The 25,681-nt window shown below is 42.1% G+C and overlaps 1 protein-coding gene across 1 annotated transcript in view; it reads left to right on the top strand.

Annotated features, from left to right (window-relative positions):
- The window catches only part of crlf3 (cytokine receptor-like factor 3), a 29,422-nt gene extending 5,523 nt beyond the window's left edge, over positions 1–23,899 (top strand). The window contains exons 2-9 of the mRNA XM_080447542.1: positions 5,863–5,983; positions 13,043–13,250; positions 16,312–16,399; positions 17,194–17,371; positions 18,774–19,002; positions 20,141–20,279; positions 21,104–21,216; positions 21,732–23,899. Of these exons, the coding sequence (XP_080303668.1) occupies positions 5,867–5,983; positions 13,043–13,250; positions 16,312–16,399; positions 17,194–17,371; positions 18,774–19,002; positions 20,141–20,279; positions 21,104–21,216; positions 21,732–21,997 (1,338 nt within the window). The 5' untranslated portion in view covers positions 5,863–5,866 and the 3' untranslated portion in view covers positions 21,998–23,899. The remainder of the gene's footprint in view (positions 1–5,862; positions 5,984–13,042; positions 13,251–16,311; positions 16,400–17,193; positions 17,372–18,773; positions 19,003–20,140; positions 20,280–21,103; positions 21,217–21,731) is intronic.
- Positions 23,900–25,681: the final 1,782 nt, after the last annotated feature.

The raw sequence follows: 25,681 nt of genomic DNA, 5'->3' as shown, positions 1-25,681 counted from the left end.
GCTGGGCCAAAAAACAAACAAAAAAAAAACGTTTTTTTTTCGCTCCCGTTTTAGAATTATTATGGTCATTTCCGGGTCGCGCGGCCCGATTATTAGTTACGTTAATGTTTGGGCTGGGATGCTTTCCAGCAGGGGCCTCAGTGCGGCTGCAGAGTTCATGTGCAGGGCTGGGCTGAAACAGTGAAACGCGAAAACGGACTCCCCCCCCCGTTGACAAAACGGCCCGGTGGGTGGTGGGCCGGTTCGGACCAAAATGCCAGGGCTGAATTTCGGTCCCAGTCCGGCCCTGCCACAGTGGATTCAAACCCACAACCTCTGTGGTGGTGGGCAGCGCCCACACAAGTTTACCTGGAACAAACATTTTACTAAGTTTGTCACTGAAGTTTGTAGATCGGCTATTTTCAAAACAAGTAGAATGTCTTGACAGGTCTATCTTATAGGGATCCCTGGCACAAAATCCTTTCGAATGGCGGCGGCCAAATACATATGAATTTGGGGGTTCTTGACATGAAAAAGTTTGAGGACCACTTGAGAAGACACATCTTTTTACATGCTTATGGAAGCAGTGTCAGTGTGTGTTTACTGTTAGAGTGGAACTAGGAAGACGGGTTGATGTAGGGGGGATTTTCAACAGCCTGTGTGTGTGTGTGTGTGTGTGTGTGTGTGTGTGTGTGTGTGTGTGTGTGTGTGTGTGTGTGTGTGTGTGTGTGTGTGTGTGTGTGTGTGTGTGTGTGTGTGTGTGTGTGTGTGTGTGTGTGTGTGTGTGTGTGTGTGTGTGTGTGTGTGTGTGTGTGTGTGTGTGTGTGTGTGTGTGTGTGTGTGCATACTGTATGTTATATGTAGTACTCTCAGAACAAATATTTACCTTTACTCCCATGATGTAGTGCGTGTGTTTTGTGCATGCTGGCATATTTGCCTTTTCTTTTTTCCGTAAACTTACTTATCTTGTACATACACTCTGAACAAATAGGTACTGTGTGTGTATGTGTGTGTGAGCACTTGAATTCATATTTGCCACTATTTAGGATGGCAGCAGCATTCCCACCACCAGCTCTGTATATTTCAGCTCTACAGTTGTGACAGCCATAAATTCTTAATGAGGGGTTGTTACACGGAGGAAAGAAAAACAGAATGTTCCTCTCCGAGTTGGACTATGGAATGTTATGGCTGTGATGTTCCTACAGGTCACAGTGGAGAGAGAAATATGACACAGGAATGCAATAATTGATCTTTACAGCACCATTGATCACAGAGTTAGTGGGATTTTTATATATGTAGTAATAACGCATGTTCATTTGCAACTTTCCACCTGGCATCCATATTTTGGAAATGTCATTACAGGCGAAATGCAGATCTACAAGCGCACAAGATGTTGCGATGTGATGCTTTGAGAGCTTGCAGATTGCCTATTTTTCGCTTCTTTCGTGCAACACTGCTGTGCGCCGAATAATAAAACGGGGCTTTAGAGGTTCAGTCAACTCTTGTCCCCACCTTAGTTTTGGCCTTTTGATGTGCTTCACTCATGTGTTCAGCATTAGATCCAGTCATTAGACTCATTCTCTCTGTCCCATTATTAAAACAAGTTGTGCTGGTTTGTAATGTGTGCTGTCAGGCGGCACACCGAAACTCAATGTGCTTCAGAAGTAAGGACCAAATAACACAATTATACAGAACGTTCAGTATATTTCCATTACAAATGCAAAGGATTATAACATGAATAAAGCACACACACACACACACACGCACGCACGCACACACGCACGCGCACACACACGCACACAGATACATGGAAACAAAGACAAAACTTTAGCCATGTAGCCCAACATGTAGAAAAGGGAAAGTTTCCACCTGTTGTACCTGCATGTTAGACCATGTCTGTTTCAGGTAAAGCTGGTGGAGTCATTAGCGGTGGTAACCTACTTTCTAAGCACTAAAGCTGTGGTTTGACTCGACTGCCATGCATGTGTGGTTTTGTAGAGCATGCATTAGACGCAGGGCTGAGCAGAGCCAGGGCTATCGCCATGGGAGTGCTCACAACTTCAGCCTCGGGCCTTCAGCAGCACAGTAAAATGTTTTTTATTATTCAGCTCTTTTATAAATGATGTTTTATTTGTCATTAGTCCTTGAGCAACCCTTAGTAGTTTTCTAACAGGTGTTTTTTATCCACAATCATGAACTCTAGGCTCCCTTTTCTGGGGCTAATATTTGGCGAAAATAGCAGATTGTGAACTTGTAGATCGGCTATTTTCGGCAAAGAGATTTTGTGGAGAGGGAGAAAAAGAAGAGGGCCTAGTATAGATCCCTGGGGGACTCTGGTCAACAAAGTATATAGGGTTTAAGTGGTTAAAGGGGAATACCACTCATTTTCAACATTGAACTATGTCTTTCTTTACTACACCTTAGAACTGTTGCGTGGAAATAATTTTCTCTTATTTCCACGCAACAGTTCTAAGGTGTATTAAAGACAAAGTTCAATGTTGAAAATGAGTGGTATTCCGCTTTAATTGCATTCAACCCTTGTCCCTAGACTGCTATAAAGGACAACAATGTCGCGTGAGTGCAGTTAAGAAATGGACGATCGTGTCCCGTTTATCAAACAATGACAGGAAAACCGAGCGAGGCCGATCCATATTCTTGAGAATTCCTGCAGATTTTGGGACACCCATTATCCTGCAGACCACCTAGCTTGTGACCCCACACGATGTGACCTCTCTGGCCTCTCTGGCCCCAGGCTTCACTCCAATACTGGTCCATGTTGATGCTCCAGTGTGACCTTTATAGCAGCTGTTATCTCAGAGGTAAAAACAACACTGCTAGACAATGTTCAGCTGGGTTCGGTTATTGTGGCTGCCTGTTAAGGTTAACGTGATTAAGGCTGTGGAAAACTGACCGCACGGAACAAAGCAAGAATGTGTGCAATAGGGCAGTACAATTGCCTAAATCGCAAAGTTTAAATATTGACTTAATTCAAATTCCGAATCCTCTCTAGGCTGCAGTTTCCTGTTAGAGTGTAATGTGTTAAATCGTTTGGGACTCTTAAACGAGATAAGATAGTGCTTTGCAGAACAACACAACCAGTTGTGTATTGACAAGAAGATGCCATGATACTTCCAAAACATGAACATGAAGCAAAAATAGAATGCATACTGTAGACTATATCTATCCTGTTTTTGCAATGAATGTTGGACTTTACGGTGCTAATAGGTCATTGTATTTTAATGTATTGTGTGTGAATTCAGTTTAACATGATCCTATATGTAGCTCTCACAAGTTATTATGCCAGTAAGTAATACTACTGAATACTGATCAGGGACACAAAATAAATCTCCATAATTAACTTCACTGTCCCTCACCCTTGTGTGTGAAGCTGAAGTGAGCAACTGAAAAACTTGGTAACACTGTATGTTAAGGTCGGGTCTATAATGCATTATAAGTGTATTTATAAAGTATTATAATGCACTTATAAGACGTTATAATACTTGTTATAAATGTTTATAATCATATATGACATTGACAACTTTTAACAACGTTTATGACGTATTAAGTGCTGGTAGGTCATAAGCTCAGTGGAGCAGCTTATTCCTAGTCGGTTATAAAGTATCTTAATTGCTATAAGTTGTTATACATTTATAAGGAGTGTTATGAGCATTTTAAGTGCATTATAATTGTGCTTATAATGCATTATAGACCGGACCTTAATATACAGTCTTCCAAAGCCTTTGAACATAGGATTCAATGATGATACGGTAACTGATCATTGATTATTGTGTACATATTGTAAGCTTACATTTCATATTACACATCATATGCACTCATGTAACTTTGACCAACTTTCAACAAACTGATGCAATTAAATAAATCGGTTAGTTTGACTAGTTATTTCAGCCCTCCGATTATAGATATGCTTGTGTTCTTCATAAAACTCTCAGGTTGTACACACCAGCTGTCAAGCATCTGCCCAATTAGACACCACCTTGTGGTTCTCTTAGTCTACTTTCACACAACCCCAAGCCTCTCTCTCTCTCTCACTGTCTCTCTGTCTCTCTGTCTCTCACTCTCTCCCACAATGTCTAACATTTAATTCCTGAAATATAGCCATACCACAGTTGTATTAGTGTACCGGATCTATAGTCTATCATGCAATATATGGAGTATCGCTGACATTATTAGATCTTAAGACTATCTCCTGCTTTTAAAAAAAATTGAGGACCAAATGTATTTCTGATATATTGAATCTGGGTTGCCATAGCACAAAATGGACAGAGGAAATCATAAATGTTGTCTGAATTGTTATGAACATAGACATGCATATTGGCTTCACTCTTCACTTTTTAAACATGGAGAAAGTTTGTCGTCAGCATTCTGCTGATCCAAACAATTTCACTCAAGTTCCAATGTACCACATGCTGGTTGGTAGCCGACCATTGATTGGTTGGTTACCTGTTGCACTGTCTGCGGCTGCTTCCTGGTTGTAGAGGAAGTGGTTTAAACCACTTCCTCTATCTCTTAAACGGCTCGGAACATTGTGTTTTCACAACGTTGTTGGTTTACAGTGTTTCCCCTACTATTGCCTTGGAGGGGAAGGTAAGGCATTGCTTTGGAGCCCCCCAAAAAGTCAAGTCAAGTCAATTCTATTTGTGCCAAACCAAAACAGAATTTACCTAAAGTCACTTAATTACACTATCATAACATACTCTATGAAGTTTTTCACAAATATGTATTCAATGATTGTACAGTTGACAAGTGTTTCAGTTCAATCTGTCATCAGACATATGGTTGCATTACATTTTGTAAAAGTTAATTCAGGTACTGTAATAGAGTGCCCCATACGAGACCAGATTTGATCTGCAAAGTAACATACATGTCCCTTCCTGGCTCAGTCAGCCCCCAAATACTTAAGCTCAGTGTTTCCTTGGCCACATACTTCAGCTGTTGTCCAAAACAATTTATTGAACACCTGTATGAGCTTTTGTTTTGAATGCTACACTTGTGTGTACTGCAAGCTCTTCACAGACGTAGCCTCTGTCGGTCTGTCTGTCTGTCTGTTTGTCCTAAACTTTCCCTGCAAAAAATGCTTTCCCTTACGCCAAGCATGACTCAGAAAGATGACTATCCGGTGCGAGCATGACAGCACAATTCAACAGCCTGATCTCATACTCTCTGTACTGCAAAGGATGAAGTTACACATGCAGATTCCAGCTGCACATAATGTGTGTGTCAAAGCCTCCTAATGGAAGTTTTTCCTCTAGGTTTACATTCAGTCCCTACGAGTCCTATGACTGATTAGGTCACTGTCAATAGTCATGGAACATTGATACTGTTTGTGTATTTGAGAAACAAATAACATGCTGTGTGTGTGTGTGTGTGTGTGTGTGTGTGTGTGTGTGTGTGTGTGTGTGTGTGTGTGTGTGTGTGTGTGTGTGTGTGTGTGTGTGTGTGTGTGTGTGTGTGTGTGTGTGTGTGTGTGTGTGTGTGTGTGTGTGTGTGTGTGTGTGTGTGTGTGTGTGTGTGTGTGTGTGCGTGCGGTGCGTGCGTGCGTGCGTACTACTAACTAGTGAGGGCCAAATATCCCCACAAGTACATTGTAGAATTTGAGAAATAGACATTATTATAACAATTTTCCAAGAACAGAGAAATTGTGTCTTGGTAAAAGAATATATGGGGATAGAGTTATATTTCTACATAGTTGCATGCTGGTGCAGTGCAAGCTAAGCTTGTAGATCATCTATTTTCTGTGTGCAACTAAGTATAACTGGTGGAAATGGTATTTGGACAATTGCCATTCTAAAATGTTGATGACTTCATGAACGTGTGTGTGTGTGTGTGTGTGTGTGTGTGTGTGTGTGTGTGTGTGTGTACCAGGAGGATGTCGGTGGAGGTGGAGGCGTTGCTGCAGGAGGCTAAGGAGAGCATCGAGGCTGCTCAGAACTACCGCAGTGAACTGCAACAGCGGCTGCATGGACTCAACCAGGCCCGCAAGCAGGTACTGTCCCCACTCCCCCACACCCCCAACCCACACATAAATCGATCTGCATTGGGGTGCAACAGTTCATCCATTATCAGTGTCCTCTAAATTTTGTTATCGCCATTGTTTCGTTATACAACACAACAAGAACATGTCAAATTTCAGTTCAACACTGCCCACAACGTCCTTGGTTTATTTAGCCATTCTTTCGTCTACTTCTCATTGCTCACTATACATTTGCCTCTTTGGAGATAATCTGAGTTTCCAGAAGTTTTCGCCAGCTCGCATACAAACGGGAGGGGAGCATATTTATTTTCTTTCAACAATATTTCCACCCCCTGGGAACCACCGGAAAGGAGCACCGTTCACCGTCAGCAACAGTTACCCGAAATGGCTAATATAAACTTACACATTTGCTACTTACTAGTTTCTATGTCTTCATAGTCACCCTGCTCATGTCCATATTCCCACCCCAGCCACGTTTATATGACCCTTCTTTTCGTGTCCTGCACATCCCAAAGCAAACTTTATTCACCACGTAGCCTTATAATCACTCGCTTTAGAAAGAATATAAGACGATGTCTTCTGCTCTTTTCAGGGTTGCCAGGTTTCGCGACAGAAACAAGCAATCCATTCTATGAATGTGCCTCCGGTCTATGAATTTGCCTCCGTTCTTGCTCGGTCAAAGTCGCTTATAATAACTGGACATGGCAACACTGACCCTAAATGGGCGCCAGGTGTAGCGAGAGAAACAAGCATCCAGGTCTATGAAAATAGGCTAAGCTCATGGCCATAAAAGGGACAAGGACTGACAGACACACACATCTCCATATATGCCCATATCTGTCACATCGGTTTCTATTACAATCATATTTTGTGTGCGTGTGGTTGTCACAAAATCCCAAGGCACACTGGACTTGTCTCGTGGCACACCAGTGTGGCTCGGCACACCATAAGCGAATCAATGCTGTAGATGTCTATATCATGTGTCTATTTCGGTCTGTCGTGATCATTTGCATACATTTACATATGGGAGAGGACCAGGGCAGGAATTTCAGGGAGGCCACGAAGGCCATGGCGGCCGTGGCCCTAGGCCTGTCACGATTGTTGCCTAATCGCAATTATTTGTAGATAATCACAATAATTTTGCATAATCTTCATTATCTTTTCTATGTTGAGAAAGGTTCATACATTTAGATTTAAAAAAAAATAATAGTGTAAAGTGTAGAGCTTGTAGATCGTCTATTTCCACTATTTTGTAACACATTTTGAGTATAAAATATGGTGTATTTTGGCCATAATCAAATTATTCTTTTGATAATTGGTGTCTGTCATTGTCAGTCATTTCTTTGTGTATTTAAGTTGTATTATCATATCTGCCCCGTGCAACTTATATTTGGCAACTTATATTGACAAATGTGTACCGGTATTTGTCAATATGTTGACAAATAGTTGTGTAATGTTACTTCCATCACAAGGGTTACCAATGTTAAGGCTCTGTTCCATTTAGTGTAGCAGAGTTTTTCCAGTGAGTCAACATCTCTCTCTCTCTCTCTCTCTCTCACACACACACACACACACACACACACACACACACACACACACACACACACACACACACACACACACACACACACACACACACACACACACACACACACACACACACACACACACACACAGCCCTTTTTACCTCAAACACCCTATTATCCATAACTAACTGTCTGGTACACGAGACCACAAGCTGAAACAAATGCAGCATAACCAACATGTATGGCATCAAAGCGCCCTACACCAAGCTGTCCTCAACTCCCAGGGCCCTTTGAGGGCGTTCCAGGGGATCTCCAGCTAAATGATACATACTGTGTAGTTAGGATTTGTACACAACCACAGTCAAATTAACACTGAGGACAACAGTTAACAGTGTAGATTGGGGTCACAGAGATACAAATCCTATCAAATGGGGGTATAATAATGCATATCAGACCGGGGGTCCTTGAAATTAAAAACCCTGTACGTTCTAGTTCCCTTAATACAGATCAAGACCGCAGTGTCACTTCTCTCTCTCTCTCTCTCTCTCTCTCTCTCTCTCTCTCTCTCTCTCTCTCTCTCTCTCTCTCTCTCTCTCTCTCTCTCTCTCTCTCTCTCTCTCTCTCTCTCTCTCTCTCTCTCTCTCTCTCTCTCTCTCTCTCTCTCTCTCTCTCTCTCTCTCTCTCTCTCTCTCTCTCTCTCTCTCTCTCTCTCTCTCTCTCTCTGTGTGTGTCTGCTATCTCTTTCCTTCCTCCTGCAGTGTGTCTGCAGGCCCCTCCAGTAAACAATGCTGCTATTTCCTGCTACTGTACACAGAGAGAGAGAAAGAGAAACGGAGAGAGAAGGCTGGATGGATGGAATATAAATATGAAAGATGAGAACAAAGAGAGGGTCATGGAACTAGAACGAGGGATGCCCCTAATAGGCTTATGTTGGACCAATTCAATAAAGCACTTTGAACTGGGTTGAAAATGACATTTGAGAGGAACGGGTGAAGATTACAAAGTCAATCCTCACTAATTGTTTACACTCTCAGAGTTAAAATAATGTTGATATTTTTGCTGTGTGTGTGTTACACATGTGAAATGGGGAGGCACTGATATTGGAATGAAAGAGGTCTTTTCAGGATACAGGTCACCGTCACGGCTGATGCAACGCATTGTGAGCTTCTAGATCTGCTATGTTTGGAGCGCGACAGAGTTGACATTCCCCAGAGATGGGGAGATAAACAGCCTTACTCTGTGTGCTCGTTGTGGTCAGACAGAGCACTGAGTCATCTGCAGATGACCATGCATTCTGAGAACTCTTATTAGATACACAAGAAGCACATTAAGACTCACAGGTCTGTGTCTATAAGTGCTTCGCTGAACTAAAGACGTCACACTGAGGACAATCTCTCAGCTTTCGTTGTTAAAACTGAGAGAAGAAAACTGCATTGCAGAAGCAATCCAAAGTGTTGAGGGCGGTCCTTCATATCCGGGCGGTGATGTAATAGGTTTCCAAAGCAGTGGGCCTAGGTGATAATAATAATAATAGTTTTATTTATAATGCATTTTACATTTAAACAAATCTTAAAGTGCTACAATATACATTTGCGTAAAAAAAAACATCACACCACTATAAAAAAGATTAAAAAAAACTAAACATTGAAAATATGAGGGCATAAAGCCAGTGTAGCCAAAAAAAAAGCTTTGTTAAAAAGGTAGGCCTTTGCTCTGATAAGTTAACAGGGATATCTTGTATTCAAAAGAGACGGGAAGCCAGCGGAGTGAACGGAGGACGGGTGTGACGTGTTAGTGTTTACGCACTCTCATCAGTATCTGAGCAGCGCTGATCTGGATATATTGGAGCTTTTGTGAAAGATGTTGCTAGGGATCTCGATGAAAAGTGCGTTGCAGAAGTCCAACCTGGAGGAGACAAAGGCGGGGACTAGTTTTCGGAATCTGACAGAGTGAGTGCGTGGGGCAGAGTTTTGCAATATTTCTGAGGGCGTAGGTTTGTTAGTGGCCGTTCTCGCCGCTGTTCTAGCAGCTATCCTGCATTTCGTCTCTATCGGGTGGAAGTCCAAAACGGTTACTTTTCAGGATTCAAATTCAAAAGTAGCAGATCGACAAGCTCGAAACGCGGCGCGAAATGTCAAGCTTGCGGATCTGCTACTTTTGTGTGACGCTGTAGTATGATCAAGTAGCGCATTCATTTACGAAAACTAGCAAAAAGTTATGAATATAGAGATCGGAGGTTTCTGCACAACAGCAACGATTTGGAAGTCACCAGACGTATCGGTAGGCGGAATCCAATCGTCTGCCAACGACAATGTTTGTAACGGGGGAGGTCGCTAACGGATAGTTTTGCAGTCGGTAAGGCGACATCAATCTACCGATCTACAAAGCACCTGTTTAGGTCGTCTGTTTTTGCCAGATGTTCACGCCCGAATAGGGACGCTAGGGTTCTTGTGGTTAAATCTGCACTAAGAGGTCTGTCACTCCACTCCCTCCAGTCAGTGAGATTCGTCCCCCGTGTGTGTGTGTGTGTGTGTGTGTGTGTGTGTGTGTGTGTTGGATCCAGTCACAGTGTGAGGTGGCGTTTTTCCCATAACCCTGCTCTCCCTGTGGAGGGTGACTCAGACTTACTAGAGTACAGGAATCAAGGAGGATTCCCCCCCCCACACACACACACACAGACACGGTGTCACTGTACTATCTATTTTTGCGCAACAATGTCACTGTGTGTTTGTTTATACTGTACGGTACAGATTGAGAACACAATGCTATCACAGTAGCATCTTGTCCTTGTAACGGAGGGAGTCCAAACGTCCGGTCCCCCCTCTCTGTCTCTCTCTATCTCTACTGTACCCCCCTCGCTCGTGTGTGTGTGTGTGTGTGTGTGCATGTGTGTGGGGAGAAAGAGAGAGAGCATAAGTTGTGACTGCTGTCTCAGCTGCCATAATCCGTGTAGACCAATTATTTGTTCGTTGAGACTGCAGGCGCAGGTGCCGGTTTCATGTAATCAATTCCCAGCAGACCCCCAAAGCTGTTATTTTGGGGAGCGCTGGTTTCTGTTCATTCAATGTCCTCCTCTATGTAGGCTGATGAGGCAGTCCCTATAGCGAGACATATTCACTTCTCACTGTCCCCCAAAATATTGATCGGGGTCATCTGGATAGGACTGATAGGGGACAGGAAACCAGCTCGGAACACTTCCTGCGTCTGTTCGCACGCATGTGTATGCATGCACGTTTTATTTTTCCATTCTCACCATCATGGCTCTTTATCAGGGCAGAGTTTATCAATCGGCCTGCTGTTTCCTCTCTCTCTCTCTCTCTCTCTCTCTCTCTCTGTCTCTCTCTCACAGTGCATCAGATAGCAATCAGGTAATGGATAACAGTGGCGTCATACACACTGCTATCTTAATGTCTGTGTGATACATGGGTAAAAAGGGCAAGCCTGACTATTTATAACAGCCTTACACAAAAATGGCAAAAGGAACGAAAGGAAACTAAAACGGATCTAACAGTCTCTCGCTGTCTGTCCCTCCCTCCCTCTGTCTCGTGTGTGTGTGTGTGTGTGTGTGTGTGTGTGTGTACTGTATGTGTCTCCCCCGCTGTGTGTTTTCTCTTCCCCTCTCTGTCCATCTCTAAAACCGTAAATCATACTTCTTACGACCGCATCGCTCGCTGAACAGATTTTCAGCTGAAAAATGTGATGCGCCTCTTACTCATCAGTGAGAAGAGTTGTTCTGTGTGAAAAGTGAAAAAAGTGATTCTGATTAATATTTTGTGCAAGATTTTGAAACGTATGTAGTATTACATGATATGACATGATTATATTTTTCTACATTCTTCATTGCTACATTCTTCATTGCTTTTTCCCGCCAGTTGGTTTAGTAGTGCTGCACCATACGACTTGAAAGTGATACAATGATTCAAACCGTGATATCTGAGGCCTCAGTATGGTCCAAACTTCCACAGTTACACAATTGGGCAATCTGCCTCCTTCTATCATGTGTCTTTATTTACTGTAATCAGATTAACTTCTGCATTTTTCTTCCCCACACCCAGGACCTATGCTAGCGTTAGTAGTCAGTCAGAGGCAAAGTTAAAGGGAATGCAGAGAAATGTCACCATAAAAGGATAATTAAAGATGGTGTGATATTTGTTTTGGTTTAAACTAAAAGTATTGTTTAAAAGATGTTAAATGTTAAAGCTCTATAGCCAGCAATGATTACTACCACAATATAGAACAGGGGTTTTCAACCGCCACTGGTGGTCCGCGGAGGTATTGCAGGTGGTCCCTGGCCATGCATAACATAAAAAAACAACAACTTTTTTTTCTGCTTTTTTCTTTCTTTCTACTTTTAATAACTTACAGGAGTTCTTACTGTATTGTATGTGTGATATGAAATGTGAGCTTACCATAATCACAGTAATCCTTAATCATATTCCATCATTTTCAAACAAAATCACTGTATTTTATTAGATATTATATTGATATTTTAGCTATTTTCTCCAGCTCCCTGTGGTGCATGAACCCCCCACCACTATTGTGTGGGGTGGGTCTATGATAGTGGTGGTCCCCAGGTTGCTCTTAGTCAGGATGGTGGTCCCTGGGTCAAAATCAGTTGAAAACCCCTGATATAGAGTGTTTGTTCAGTAACAGCGGTCTCTCCAGCTCTTTAGTAAAACAAAAAAAAAATCATTTTCAGGTTAGGGTTAGGGTTAGCCAATTTCATCCATTCAGGAGACTGAACCCAGTTATCAGCTTACATTTTATAGTGTTCCAGTTCCAATGTCTGCACTTTTTGTTTCTTCCTGGCTTCAATCCTGGCTGAGTTCAAATTGTTATTCCGACTTGAAAATGTATTTTCTGTTTTAAGAACCGGAGCGATAGGAGTCCCCTGTTACTGAACAAACACACTATAGCAATGCTATCGGTATAGGCCGGACAGGCCTAGTCACGGTAGAAACGAAAACGAGCACACCCTAATATAAATGCAATTTGCAGAGTGCAGATCTACAAGCTCGTAGCGTGGCACTCGGTGCCACGCTACGAGGGCTTGTGGATCTGCTTGTGGATCTGCTATTTCTTGAAAAATCGTGGAAAATGTGTGCAAATCTTTGAATATATAGATATTTTTTTAAAGACAACATTTTTTACTCAAATCTTTGCTTCTGGGGATTCTACAAATGTGTTTTCTAAATCCTAACAGTGTTTTCTTTTTTAAACTTACATTGCTATAATATCCGTGGTTCTCAAACTTTTTCATGTCAAGGACCACCCAAAATGATATGTATTTGTCCGCAGACCCCCCCCCCCCCCCCCCCATCTCAAAATATTTTGTTCCAGGGACCCCTCAGAAGAAAAGAGTTGAGTTAAAAATGTATGTATTCAAAGATTTGCAAAAAAATGTGTTAAAAGTACCAGAAGGACTTCGGAGTGCTGGCTATTATTTTCTTATTGCGAGGCCTACACATTGGCCCTGAGCCAGCTATTGACACTATAGCCTGACCTCCTGTGGTCTCTCTCCTCCTCCCCAACCCTCTCCCTCCAGGTGCGGGGCAGCTCGGGGCAGGCGCGGGACGCCCTGCGGAGGCACTTTGCCGAGCTCCAGGCGGCGGCGGTGCGCCTGCTGGCCGAGCGGCTGAGCGCCCTGCTGGCCGAGGTGGACGCCATCGAGACGGACAGCGTGCGTCCCCTGGACGACTGCCAGAGCCTCATCGAGCACGGCGTGGGACAGGCCGACGAGCTGCTCCGAGAGGGTGGGTTCATACCTAGGGCTGTCACCATCACGAAAGTTTACTGGACCATTAGTAGTCATACAAATAATTGTGATTAACCCTTTAAGACCGGGAACGCATCCGTGTCATTTTAGATCTCTTTGGCTATTGAAAAATAGCAGATCATGAGCTTGTAGATTTGCTATTTTTGCAAATCTGTGAATATATATTTTTTCAAGTAAACATTTGTAACTCAAATCTTTGCTTCTGGAGATTCTACAAATGTCTTCTAAATCCTAACAGTTTTTTGAAAAAACTTACATATCAGTGGTTCTCAAACCTTTTCATGTCAAGGAGCCCCAAAATGAAAAATAGCAGATCTACAAGCTCATAGCGCGGCACTCGCGCTATGAGCTTGTAGATCTGCTATTTTTGAATAGCCAAAGAAATCTAAAGTGACACAGATGCGTTCCCGGATTGAATGGGTTAAGACTGATTCTACTTCTTCTAAATCAGTAGTTCTCACACTCACAAGATTCTTTATTCCCATAGTAAGCATTAATTTGCGATAGTGTTAAGATTCTGATTAATATCAGAATATAGAGCTTAAACTAGTTTAACCAAAAATATCCCTTGCAGCACACTTTTAAGATTCTTTTGTCGTTTTTCATTACATATATCATCAAAAAATAGCATATAAAAACTTCAGATTGTAGACTGTATGATGAAATGTCTACAGGTGCTTTCTTGACCCACACGTGTGTTTGCATGTCCACCCGACTTGCTTGTCCTGGTTAGCGTGTAGAGGGACCCTAAAAGACGATTGGTCTAGGGCAGTGGTTTTTAAAAAAAATCACGTCAAGGACCCCCAAATTGACACATATTAGCCCACAGACCCAGGGATATCCCAGGGACTCGACCATTTTGATTTCTTGGGGGTCCCAATCTACACTGTATCATCATCATCATTAGTGTTCATTTAAGACACATAAGGGTCAATTTGGTTCCTAACTATTAATTTGGCTGGGGACCCCCTGGAACCCCCCCAAGGACCACTGGTGGTCCCCGGACCACTGGTTGAGAACCACTGGCCTAGGGGCCTCCATCAATCTGACGCCACACAAGGTTCAAGGTTTATTGTCACATGCTATAGATGGGTTTCCGCGCGACGTCATCACAGAGCAGAGTGCGCAATCTGCGCATGCGCGGGGGAGAACGAACCGGAAGCGCCATTCACTCTCTCGTTATTTTCGGGATTTAGATAGGCATAATGCTGCTATTATAGGCATAATAGGCATAATGCTGCTATTATATACAAACAGATCCAACTTTCGACAAATCATTTTTATTGAGTAAAGAAGATATTACAAACTGCATCATTTAATCTACTTTCATTAAACCTGGTGAAGACCATTTATTTTCTGAATGTACAATGGCCAGAGCTGCTGCGGGTAATAGCGCCCTCTACAGGCTCATCCCGCCACTGCGCGCGCATCATCCTCTCATGTTTACAAACAGGAAACCCATCTATACTGCATACAACATTGTAGGCAGTGAGTGTCCTGTACTTTAAGCTCTGTCTGTGTGGATAACAAAAGAAATGGAATCATGTGGCTGTTGGGGTCCAGAGGGGAACGGCGTGGCTCCAGTGAGGACTGCGGTAGCTCAGTAGTCATTGATGTGTTGACGTATACAGCATGTAGCTACAGTAGTATGTATATATAAATAACACTGCAATATAATAGCGCACAGCTGGTTTGGATTACAAAGCTGTTACGGGTAATGGCAGAGATTCTTAACACCTGTGTAGGAGTGCAACACTTAATCGGTCTAATCTAAATAGCTAAATTAGTGGTAAATATGTAAATAATAAGACTAATCAATTCATTCAATTGATATGTAATTTTATTTTATAATTATGCAAAAGTGCGCTTCTTGATTATTCGATTAATTCGATAGAATAATCACTACGAAGATAATAGATTTTGACATTATTATTACAAACTCGTGTGTTTGTTGAAGCTGTCTCATAGTGTAAGACGCATACAGTCAGTCCCTTTCACCAGCTGTTCCAGACACATGTCTGCTGCAGCACAGATTCTGGATCAGCTTTATTGTCAACACATGTTAGACTCTATATGCATCTGGCGCCGCGCAGCTGAAGTGATCAGAAAAGAACAACACCTTCGGATGGAAACCTTACATGCACGTTCTGTATGTATGTATGTCCAAAACCATTGTTCCAATGGATCCCAAGTAGTTATTATTTAGTCACAAACTCTTGTTAATACTTTTCACCTGGCCTCGTAATATTTTAGGCGAAAACATTAAATATTTTTCACAACGTTTCTTCCCATCAAGATTGATTGATTGATTGATGTATTGACAATTTGCACATAACAAAACAATGTACACAGGGAATAGTCAAAAGGATAGACACAAGAAAGCCAGAAGCTTATTTCCATCGTGGTCCTGTTGATCTTGGTGTGGGTGCGGGCGTGTGTGTGAGTATCTGTATCTGTATGTGTATGCGTGCATGCGCGTGTGCCGTGTGCTTATGTGTGTGTGTGTGTGTGTGTGTGTGTGTGTGTGTGTGTGTGTGTGTGTGTGTGTGCGCGTGCGCGTGCACGTGTGCGGGGGGGGATACGAACCCTAATTAAAAAATGTACTTTTAGGTTGCACTGGTAGTGAGCCATCTCTTAAGGGAGAACTTAAAACCAGCCATGGAGCTAGAACTAATGCTGCTACAGGTGTTGATAATGTAAGGGTTATTTTTACTGATACAGTACCATCATCATTTGTGTTGGTCTGTGCTTTACAACAGTGGTTCTCTAACTTTTTCATGTCAAGGACCCCCAAAATTATATGTATTTGGCCGTGGACCCATCTCAAAATATTTTGTTCCAGGGACTCCCAGAAGCAAAGTTTGAGTTACAAATGTTCGCTTTAAAAAATATATATTCAGAGATTTGCACTCGGTGCCGCGCTATGAGCTTGTAGATCTGCTATTTTTGAATAGCCAAAGTATAAAATATGGATAAAGGGGTTAAAATGATTGTGACAATGCTTTACAAGACAATAAATCCTGTGTGTGTCCGTCCAGGGGAGGCTGCATTGCGCTGTGGACTGGGGGAGAAGGAAGACAAGCTGGGCAGTTTCACTAAGAAGGCCCTCCACATCCAACTGGACAGGTGAGAGTCCATGTTCATTTAACGCTGAGAGTTACAAATTGGTCTAGGTCTGAGAGACAGTCCTGTAGCTGAGAGGTCGCAGGTTCAATTCCCTTAAACAACTCTCTGTCCTGTTGAGCCCCCCCCCCCCCCCCATGAAACTCATTTATGGTAATTGTCTTATCCAGTCCAGGCATACAGGGCATTATTAGATTAGGAGAAATCTTTATATTGTGCAACATATTGTAACTACTCAGTCGCTTCATGGCTCCACTAAAACATGATATAAAAAAGTGCGACGTTTAAGACGATGTTTCATATATCCTCATTTTCTGTGTATGATACGTTAAGTCATCTATGTGTTATCATTTGTGTGCATCATGCATTTTTACCTGGTTTGACCATAATGTAGCCTTCTTCTGATCAGTGTTTGGAGTAAAGAATCAAGAAGGTTTTATTTGTCATAGAGGTAGAAGAAGCTAAATGCAATTGTGTACAGTCCACAAAGTGTTTGGATCTATTATCTATTTGCTTCTTGTGCAGATCCAAATAAAATAATTCAAGTGTGTGTGTGTGTGTGCGTGCGTTTAGTGCTTTCGCGTAACATTCTGGTTTCTGTGGGTTGTTTATCCCTTTCAATCTGGGGAAGCATCTGTGTCATTTTAGATTGGCTGTACAATTTTTGCGTTGGCTGTACAAGCTCACATCTGCTATTTTCTGAACTTAAAAAAAAAATCTTGAGTGTCTGAGAACTGCTGATTTTAGAAGGCCTTTGTAGAATTGCCCTCAGGTCTTAATGGGTTATTTTGGGGCAGCCTGCCGGAGGTTCCAGCGCTGGTGGACGTGCCGTGCGTCTCGGCCCAGCTGGATGACTCTCTGCTGGGGGTGCTGAGGGAGCGCGTGGCCCGCCACGGCTTTGTGTCCTCACACCCCCCCGTCCTGATCGAGGAGCTGCAGGAGAGGCCTGGAGGGGTGCTGGTCCGCTGGTGTAAGGTGAGGAACAATTATGGTTCATGGATCAAAGCTGCCCCCACCCTAGGGACGTTTTAAAAACATGCATAAAGGGATAGTTCACCCAAAAAAAAACTTTTTTTTCCTATCAATTACACACCCCATGAAGCATTGAATTCAGGGAGATTTTTTGTTTTTGTCGCATTCCTAAGCCAATAATTAGATTTCCGGCGGAAAGCTGCTAATGTATCCAGTAGGAGACTCAAAGGAGTCTCTTTGTGTCTCCTATCGGAAACATCATCAAATTATTGGCTCAGGAATGCGTCAAAAACAAAAGAAAATCTCCATGAATTCAAGGCTTCATGGGGTATGTAATTGATAGAAAATACGTCATTTTTGGGTGAACTATTTCTTTAAAGGGATAGTAAAAATCTTTTTTTCTATCAATTAGTCACCCCATGGAGACTTGAATTCATGGAGACTTCTTTGTTTTTGTCACATTCCTGAGCCAATATGAAACCACCAAGACTCTTTGACATGTGCATGGATACTTGCTTCAGCTGCAAAACAATCAATAAATAAATATCAACCACTTGCACATGCAATCCCTGCATGATGTGGGTATAATTGTCAAATAACTGCTCTGATATTTGGCAGCTTAGGGCAGGTGCATAAGGTGTGTGTGTGTGTGTGTGTGTGTGTGTGTGTGTGTGTGTGTGTGTGTGTGTGTGTGTGTGTGTGTGTGTGTGTGTGTGTGTGTGTGTGTGTGTGTGTGTGTGTGTGTGTGTGTGTGTGTGTGTGTGTGTGTGTGTGTGCTACACATTGTTGGACTGGCAAAAGAAAAGGGACAAGACTATTAGTCAAATTCTGTTCTGTGTCTCCTTTCATTGGCGGTCATTTCATATGGAAAGGACAATGCCATATATATCGGAACTGTTTTTGTAGTCTGCTTGTGTCTATGCTATATATAGACAATATTGTGATCATGATCTTGCATCGTATTTTGACTCTTAGATATATTTGAATTTTGAGACGATTCATGTCTGCAATGAAAAATCCAAATAAAGAAATTAAAATCTTTGCGTGCGTAGGCCTGTCACAATTATTACATAATCATCTAATCGCAATTATTTGAGATAATCGCAATTATAATCATTTCCATTTTGAAAAGTTTCCACACATTTTCAAATATAAAAAAAGCAGAAATAGCAGATCTACAAGCTTACAACGCGGCATGTATAAAATGATTAAATATGTCAATAATTTCTTTGTATATTTCAGTTATTTGTCATATCTGCCGCGTGCAATTTTTTATTACAAAGCCTAAAAGGCTTCAAATGTCCCAATGTTCAATACCAAAAACACAATTAAATCGTTAATCGCAATTATTTGAGTGAGCCCTGTGTGTGTGTGTGTGTGTGTGTGTGTGTGTTTTGCTTGTCAGGTGGACGAGGACTTCACGGCAGCAGACTACCGCCTGCAGTACCGGCGTGCTGGCAGCGGCGGAGCGCAGTACGATGACGCCTACATCGGCGGGGAGCGTGAGTTCCTGGTGCTGCACCTGGACCCGCACAGCGAGTACCTGTTCAGGGTGTGTGCCCGCGGCGAGGGCCGCACCGAGTGGAGCCCCTGGAGCGTCCCGCAGACCGGATACACCACGCTGGCCCCGCACGGTGAGCTGACATGATGACACACCAGGACCACCATGGAAACGAGTCCCCAGGACTTTATTGTGTTATCCTTTTAGCCTTAATGTCTGACTGTACCTCGTGCTGTTTACATTTCTGACTAATAAAAGTAGTCAATCAATCATTCCAGCAGTGGTGGAAGAAGTATTCTTATCATATTTGCAGTTTTTTTCCTTTTATTTCTATTTCTTTTATATTTGCCGTTTTCGAATAGACAAAGTATAAAAATGGGGCGAAGTGGTGAATGCATTTTTTTTTAATAGTTTAAATCTACAAAGTAAATAGCATACTAGTCCATGTATTGGAGTAGAACGTGCATTATTTGCCTATGAGATGTAGTAGAAGAAGTATTAAAACATTTAAATACTCAACTAATGTCCTCAAAATTCGAGTACAGTACTTTCCATAACCGCATAAACTCCTATTGAGCGCCTGCACCTTGATCAGTTCAAGGTGCAGTAAGTAATTTTTAATAATTCTATATTCTATATTCTGATAGTAATTATTCAGTAACAGGTGTCTCCCTGTCTCTCCAGCTCTTTAGTAAACAGAAAATACATTTTCAGGTCAGGATTAAAAATTCATCCAATCAGGAGAGAGAACTCCTACAAGGATACAGGATGAACAAGTGAAACTGGAAGTGATAACACACAGAAATGTGCAGACAAAATTGGAACTGGAACACTATAAAGATTTCAGCTGATAATAATGGGTACTCTTTCCTGATTGGATGAAATTGCCAACCCACCTGAAGATGTCTTTTCTGTTTATTAAAGAGACGGGGAGACCCCTGTTACCGAATACATGAATGTAATATATCTATAGCAATGATTTTTATCAAAAGATCGTCTCTGTCGGGTAGAAACCTCTTATTATGTCCAAAACTCTTACTTTTCAGTATTCAATTTCAAAAGTATGTGACGCTGTAGTATGATCAAGTAGGGCGTTAATTCACGAAAAAACACAAAAAGTCAGAATATGGAAATAAGTGGTTTCTGCCCGACAGCAACAATATAGAACTTTTTAACAAAACGTTTTGTTTTAACCAAAAAATATCACTTCTTACACTACCTTTCATCGGTAGGACAGTGTTTGTTGACTGGTTGTAATGTATTTCCTCCAGAGTGGCGTCCAGGAACGGAGGGCTACATGCTGAGCAGTAGGAGGAACATCGCCATGCGCAGTGACTCCTCCCCGTCGCGCTATCCTGTCCTCTACTCAAACGCACCCACCTACTTCTGTGGACAGACCCTCACCTTCAAGTCAGTATGCACACATAAACACTCACACTCACACTCACACACACACATACACGCATGTGTGCGGCTGCTACAGTTAATCGAACAAATATATTTAATCAGTCAAAAACATATTATGACAAAAAAAAGTTTTTTCAAAAATAGCCAAACTACAAGCTTCACATTGCAGTGTGACGTGTTGAAAGCTTGTAGATTGGCTATTTTCGCTGTGTTCGCTGTGTTCGCTGTGTGCGACGCCATTGTAGGACACAAGTCGTAAGTGGTTAATCTGACAAATTGATTTAGTCGATAAAACAATTTTTTTTTTCATGTGGATTCGTTGATATATATTTTTTAAAAGTGCTTCTAGATTATTCAAGATTATTCATTGAAAAAGTAGATAAAGAAGATAATCGATAGTTGAAGGCCAACATACATGCACACACACACACACACACACACACACACACACACACACACACACACACACACACACACACACAAAGCCATCTGATCTATCTTATCCATGCATGTTAGCATTACGTAATGTGAAATTGTCAGCATTTTACCCTCTTTACTGTTGACTCGTATGTCAGCAAAATTCCATGAAAAGATGTTAAGATGTGCTTCACAGATGAGGAATGTATCTGTAAGGGACAATAATGTGCTCTCCCTCTTCTACTGGTGTGGAAAGTCAACATACGTACATATGTACAGTATAGTAATTGCAACTTTATAGATACAAGCAAAACATAATGGAGAAAGGAGTGTATATGAAAGTGTGTGTGTGTGTGTGTGTGTGTGTGTGTGTGTGTGTGTGTGTGTGTGTGTGGTGTGTGTGTGTGTAGGATCTCAGCAGCAGGTCAGATTGATCGCAGGGACAGCTTGGGGGTGTGTGTGGAGTCTAACAGCGGAGGAGAGTCGCTGCAGAGAGACCAGGCGGTCTGCATCTCCACCAGCGGTATGTGCACACACACACACATCTCTCTGGATATGACCTGAGGCCTTCGTCATGTTCTGTTCTCGCGGCCTCCTTGAACGCCATAGTTTAACTCTTTCTCTGCCAGAGTATATACAAAAAAAATTCAAGACAATCAGATGTCTTATCCAACACACATGTCTCCTCCAGCTACTTCTTTTCACCTGACAGTGAGGGGTTTCACCAGGAGGACTTAACGGATGTGGAGGAACACGCTGTTCCTCTCAGTTCTGCACGCCCTCCCATTGCCATCTTAATACCTACGAACACAGCCAATTCTGTTTATTGTAACATTTGGTTCCATTTGTACACTAAGTTAATTAAACACAGATGATTTTACTATGTAGATTGGGGCTGCAGAGATAAAAGGAATTTTATCGAATGGGGGGTCCATTACATATCAAACTGGGGGTCCTTGAAATGAAAAAGGTTGAGAATGTCTAATGCATCTTTGAAGGTGACATTTTAATTGTTTATACTCATCTCCCCCTCTCCAGGTGCAGTGTCGGTTAACGGCAAAGAGATGACCAACCAGCTGCCCGCCATCGGCGTGGGCTCGGCCGTCACCTTCGACATGGAGGTGGTCAGCATGTTCCCCCTCAGCAAGACCGACCCGGCCGACGGCAGCAACTTCAAGCTGAGGGTGACCATCGGCTCCGGAAGCCGGGAGGTGGTGTTCGATTGGCTGCTGGAGCAGGCGGTGGACTGCCTCTGTTTCGGCTGCTCCTTCGCCCACTCCGGCTGGAAGGTGCTGGTCTTCTGAAAAAAGGAACCTGAGCTCATCCTGCCCTCGGTCGCCTGAACCCAAACCTGCGTGCTGTCTCCTCCTTTTAAGGTCAAGACTTTAGATGCTGGACAGTATTTTGAGGATTTTTTAATTGAATGAACAGGATGAGTCTAAGCGGTATGGCAGCAGGCATTCGCTGAATGTGACCACGTTAGAGCCTGACTGATGCCAGATTTTTGGGCCGCGATGCCGATCCGAGAGTCCCTAGACCACCGATTACGGATGTTTAGTAAAAATGAAAACGGTAATTTTATTTTACCACTAAGGCCATATTCAGAGATGTTCAAAAATAACAATCTAATTGTAGCTTGTAGATCTGCTATTTTTGAAAATCTTCCCCCAAAAAATATTTTCACTTAAAATGACATGCCCAAAATAGGGGTGCCAGGTAGAAAGTGGTTTAAAAAGTGGGACACATTGGCTGCATAATTGTCAAAACCGATGTCGTCCAAAAAGTGAAATAATAGCTGATATATCGGCCAAAACGATAATGTCGTTTTGGCCGATATTATCAATCGGGCTCAAGACTGTATTGACTACACTGGTCCAGTTTCTTAAAGAAATCTCCAAGGAAAGCAGGTGGTCGGAGGATAGTGGTGAAGTTGTCGAACCAGGGTTCTGTCATGTTGAAAGGTTAGCGAGTTTCTTGTCTTATCGGGTTTCTGTTCAGTTCCTGGGCCCGTCGAGAGCTTGGCCATCGTTTACAGTCCCCCCCCCCCCACGCCCCCAATGGCTTTGAGTCACCATTTCCCTCAATATGGGGAACGGTTTTACCTGGCTGTCTATCTACAGTACACGTATCTATGCATTTCCTTTAGTTGTGTATCGGGTAGGACTTGTGGTGAATTCCGTGCTGAAGTGAACAGTGCGCCATTACAAGACAAAAAGACTGTGACCTCGTGTGTGAAGATGAGAGGAAGTGTGTATGGGGGGGTTCACATGAAAAAAGTAAAGGTTTAGCCACAAAGCATGCTGGTTGATTTTATTGCAACAAAACCACAGCCACTGTGAAAGTCGCTTCTTATGTTTTTCTTTTTGTCTCCATAAAAGCCTGTAAGGCTCAGTCTGTTACATTTATGTTAACCTGACTTCATGTCAAGATCTTAATGTAAAAGAAAAATAGTATTTTCTCTTCTCTTTTGTTGTTTCGCTGTGACAATCCTACCAGTATTTACAAAACTGTATAACTTGTAGTTATTTTAATGGGGAGGAAGGTGGGCTGTTTTTCCATGTGAATTTTTGAGGAACACCTTGTTTAGGAAAAATCATTCAATCACTAGATTTTTTTAACCACTTGAACCCTAGTGTCCTTATTCTGTATGTAAGCATAGGGTTTAAGTGGTTAAAGGAGGAGTTCACCCACAAAATTACTTATTTTCTATCAATTGCACACCCCATGAAGCCTTGAATTCATGGATTTATTTTTGTTTTTGTGGCATTCCTGAGCCAATAATTTGATGATCGGGTGTGTATCCGGTAGGAGACACAAATAATCTACTTTGTGTCTCCTACCGGATACATTAGCCGGTAGGAGACGGGAATCAAATTATTGGCTTAGGAATGCCACAAAAACAAAAATAAATCCATGGATTCAAGGCTTCATGGGGTGTGCAATTGATAGAAAATAAGTCCTTCTTTGGGTGAACTCCTCCTTTAATGTAAATGTCAACAAGCTAGCTTAGACCAATCCAGTTCATGTGTCTGATCGGATATTTGAGATTCATTATGGCTGTTTTTTTGGTGTTTGGTAATGGTCTTACTGTTCTAATAGAGGACATTGTAAACCACGGTTGACCAACAGAAGTAACTTGAAACCTTTTACTAACAAGTAACTGAATAACTTCAAGTCAGTTATCTATAATCTATGTTGTGTGTGTGTGAATAAAATAGGTTATTGTAAAGGGGAACACTCCTAGATATCATGTTATTCCCACAGTCTAGGACAGTCCAGTTATAACTTGGCAACTATTAAAAGCTGTAATCCGGATTCCAGAACTTCTATTTGAAAGAATAAAACCAATCTGATTGGTTGAAAGATCTTTAAGCAATCTGTATGGTAGAGTATATTGAAGGAGCATTTCATACATTTTCAACCTTATCTTCCATATTGTCTCTCGGGTGGAAACCTCATATGTTCAAAACCGTTTCTTTTCACGATTCAAATTCAAAAACAACATAAGTAGTAGATCGACAAGATCAAAGCGCCGCGTTTCGAGCTTGTGGATCTGCTACTTTTGATACCTTTGTGTGACACTAGTATGATCAAGAAGTTAATTTACGTAAAAACACGGAAGTTCAAATATGAAGATAAGCGGTTTCTACCCGACAGCGACGGTATAAGACTTCTTCATCGTGGCGTCATCAGGATGACATGATCGGACATGGTCCCAAGACATCTCTGGTTCTGTTCTAATTGAACACCACTCATCTCTCCAAAAAATAAACCCTTGTATTTCCAGTTAAGTTAATTCCGGCTTGTTAAGATAATAGCGTAGATGGACGTAAGCGGTACATGGATTTGTATTAATACTTCATTTAGAGTTTTATTAACATAGGCAACAGGATTTGGAGGAAAAAAATTATAACGGCAACGTTGCTAATTTGAAACAATTGCCGTGCTTATCCGTGCCTCTTGTCACTAATGCTCATTATGAAATGGCACCATTTTGTCTACTCACTCTGTCTCAGAGGAGGGCTGTGGACAGTAAGAAACCTGCCTACCAATGACATAATCGGTAGGCAGGTTTGGTACAGTAATTTCAAACAGAATTTATAATTTATAATTTGTTTTTATTGATGCACAAGCACAGTAACTTCTAGTTCAGCATGCTATCTTTCCAGTAAGCGAATGTCTGTTGTTTCCATTATCTTGGAATCCCCATCGATGATGTCATTGGCAGACCGGCTTCTGAACTGTCCACAGCCCACCTCTGAGACACAGATGGAGTAGACAGAAATGCATTAGCAAGGACCAATTATTTGAAGATAAGGTTGAAAATGGGTGAAGTGTTCCGCCAATACAATATACATCTGCAGTGGTTGGAGGTGATCTCCTCACACTTCCATTGAGACATTTCGACCCAGGTTTCGGGTAGGACACCTGCTGGTTGACAAGTAGTACTGCCTGAAGCACATGAGCCCAATAAATACCTGTGCCAATTGGACATTGCCTCTTGACTGAGCTGTAGATGTTTGGTCTCCCATGCGAGGGTTCGAGTCCCAGAGTGGACGTACAATTTAACACCATGAACCCCATGAGCCTAATGTTGCGAGGGTTAACACTGCCTGTGACATCATTAACAACTAACACTGCCTGTGACATCATTGAGAACTAACACTGCCTGTGACATCATTGAGAACTAACACTGCCTGTGACATCATTGACAACTAACACTGCCTGTGACATCATTGACAACAACACTGCCTGTGACATCATTGACAACAACACTGCCAGTGACATCATTGACAACAACACTGCCTGTGACATCATTGACAACTAACACACAAGTATGATGATGGTTCATATTTACTCATCAGACCATTAACACATTTTATATCTATGCACCCTTTATAGATGCTGATGGATGTGTTTGGCTGTTTCTACACAGTGAACTTATTTTTTTTGTAATGTATCCATTTCTAACTCAAGAGTATTCAAAT

This window comes from Gymnoscopelus braueri, assembly GCF_963280865.1.
Source record: "Gymnoscopelus braueri genome assembly, chromosome: 13".
NCBI classification, from domain to species: domain Eukaryota; kingdom Metazoa; phylum Chordata; class Actinopteri; order Myctophiformes; family Myctophidae; genus Gymnoscopelus; species Gymnoscopelus braueri.
The sequence above is the reverse complement of the archived record's forward strand: the minus strand, read 5'-3'. Positions and strand labels throughout refer to the sequence as shown.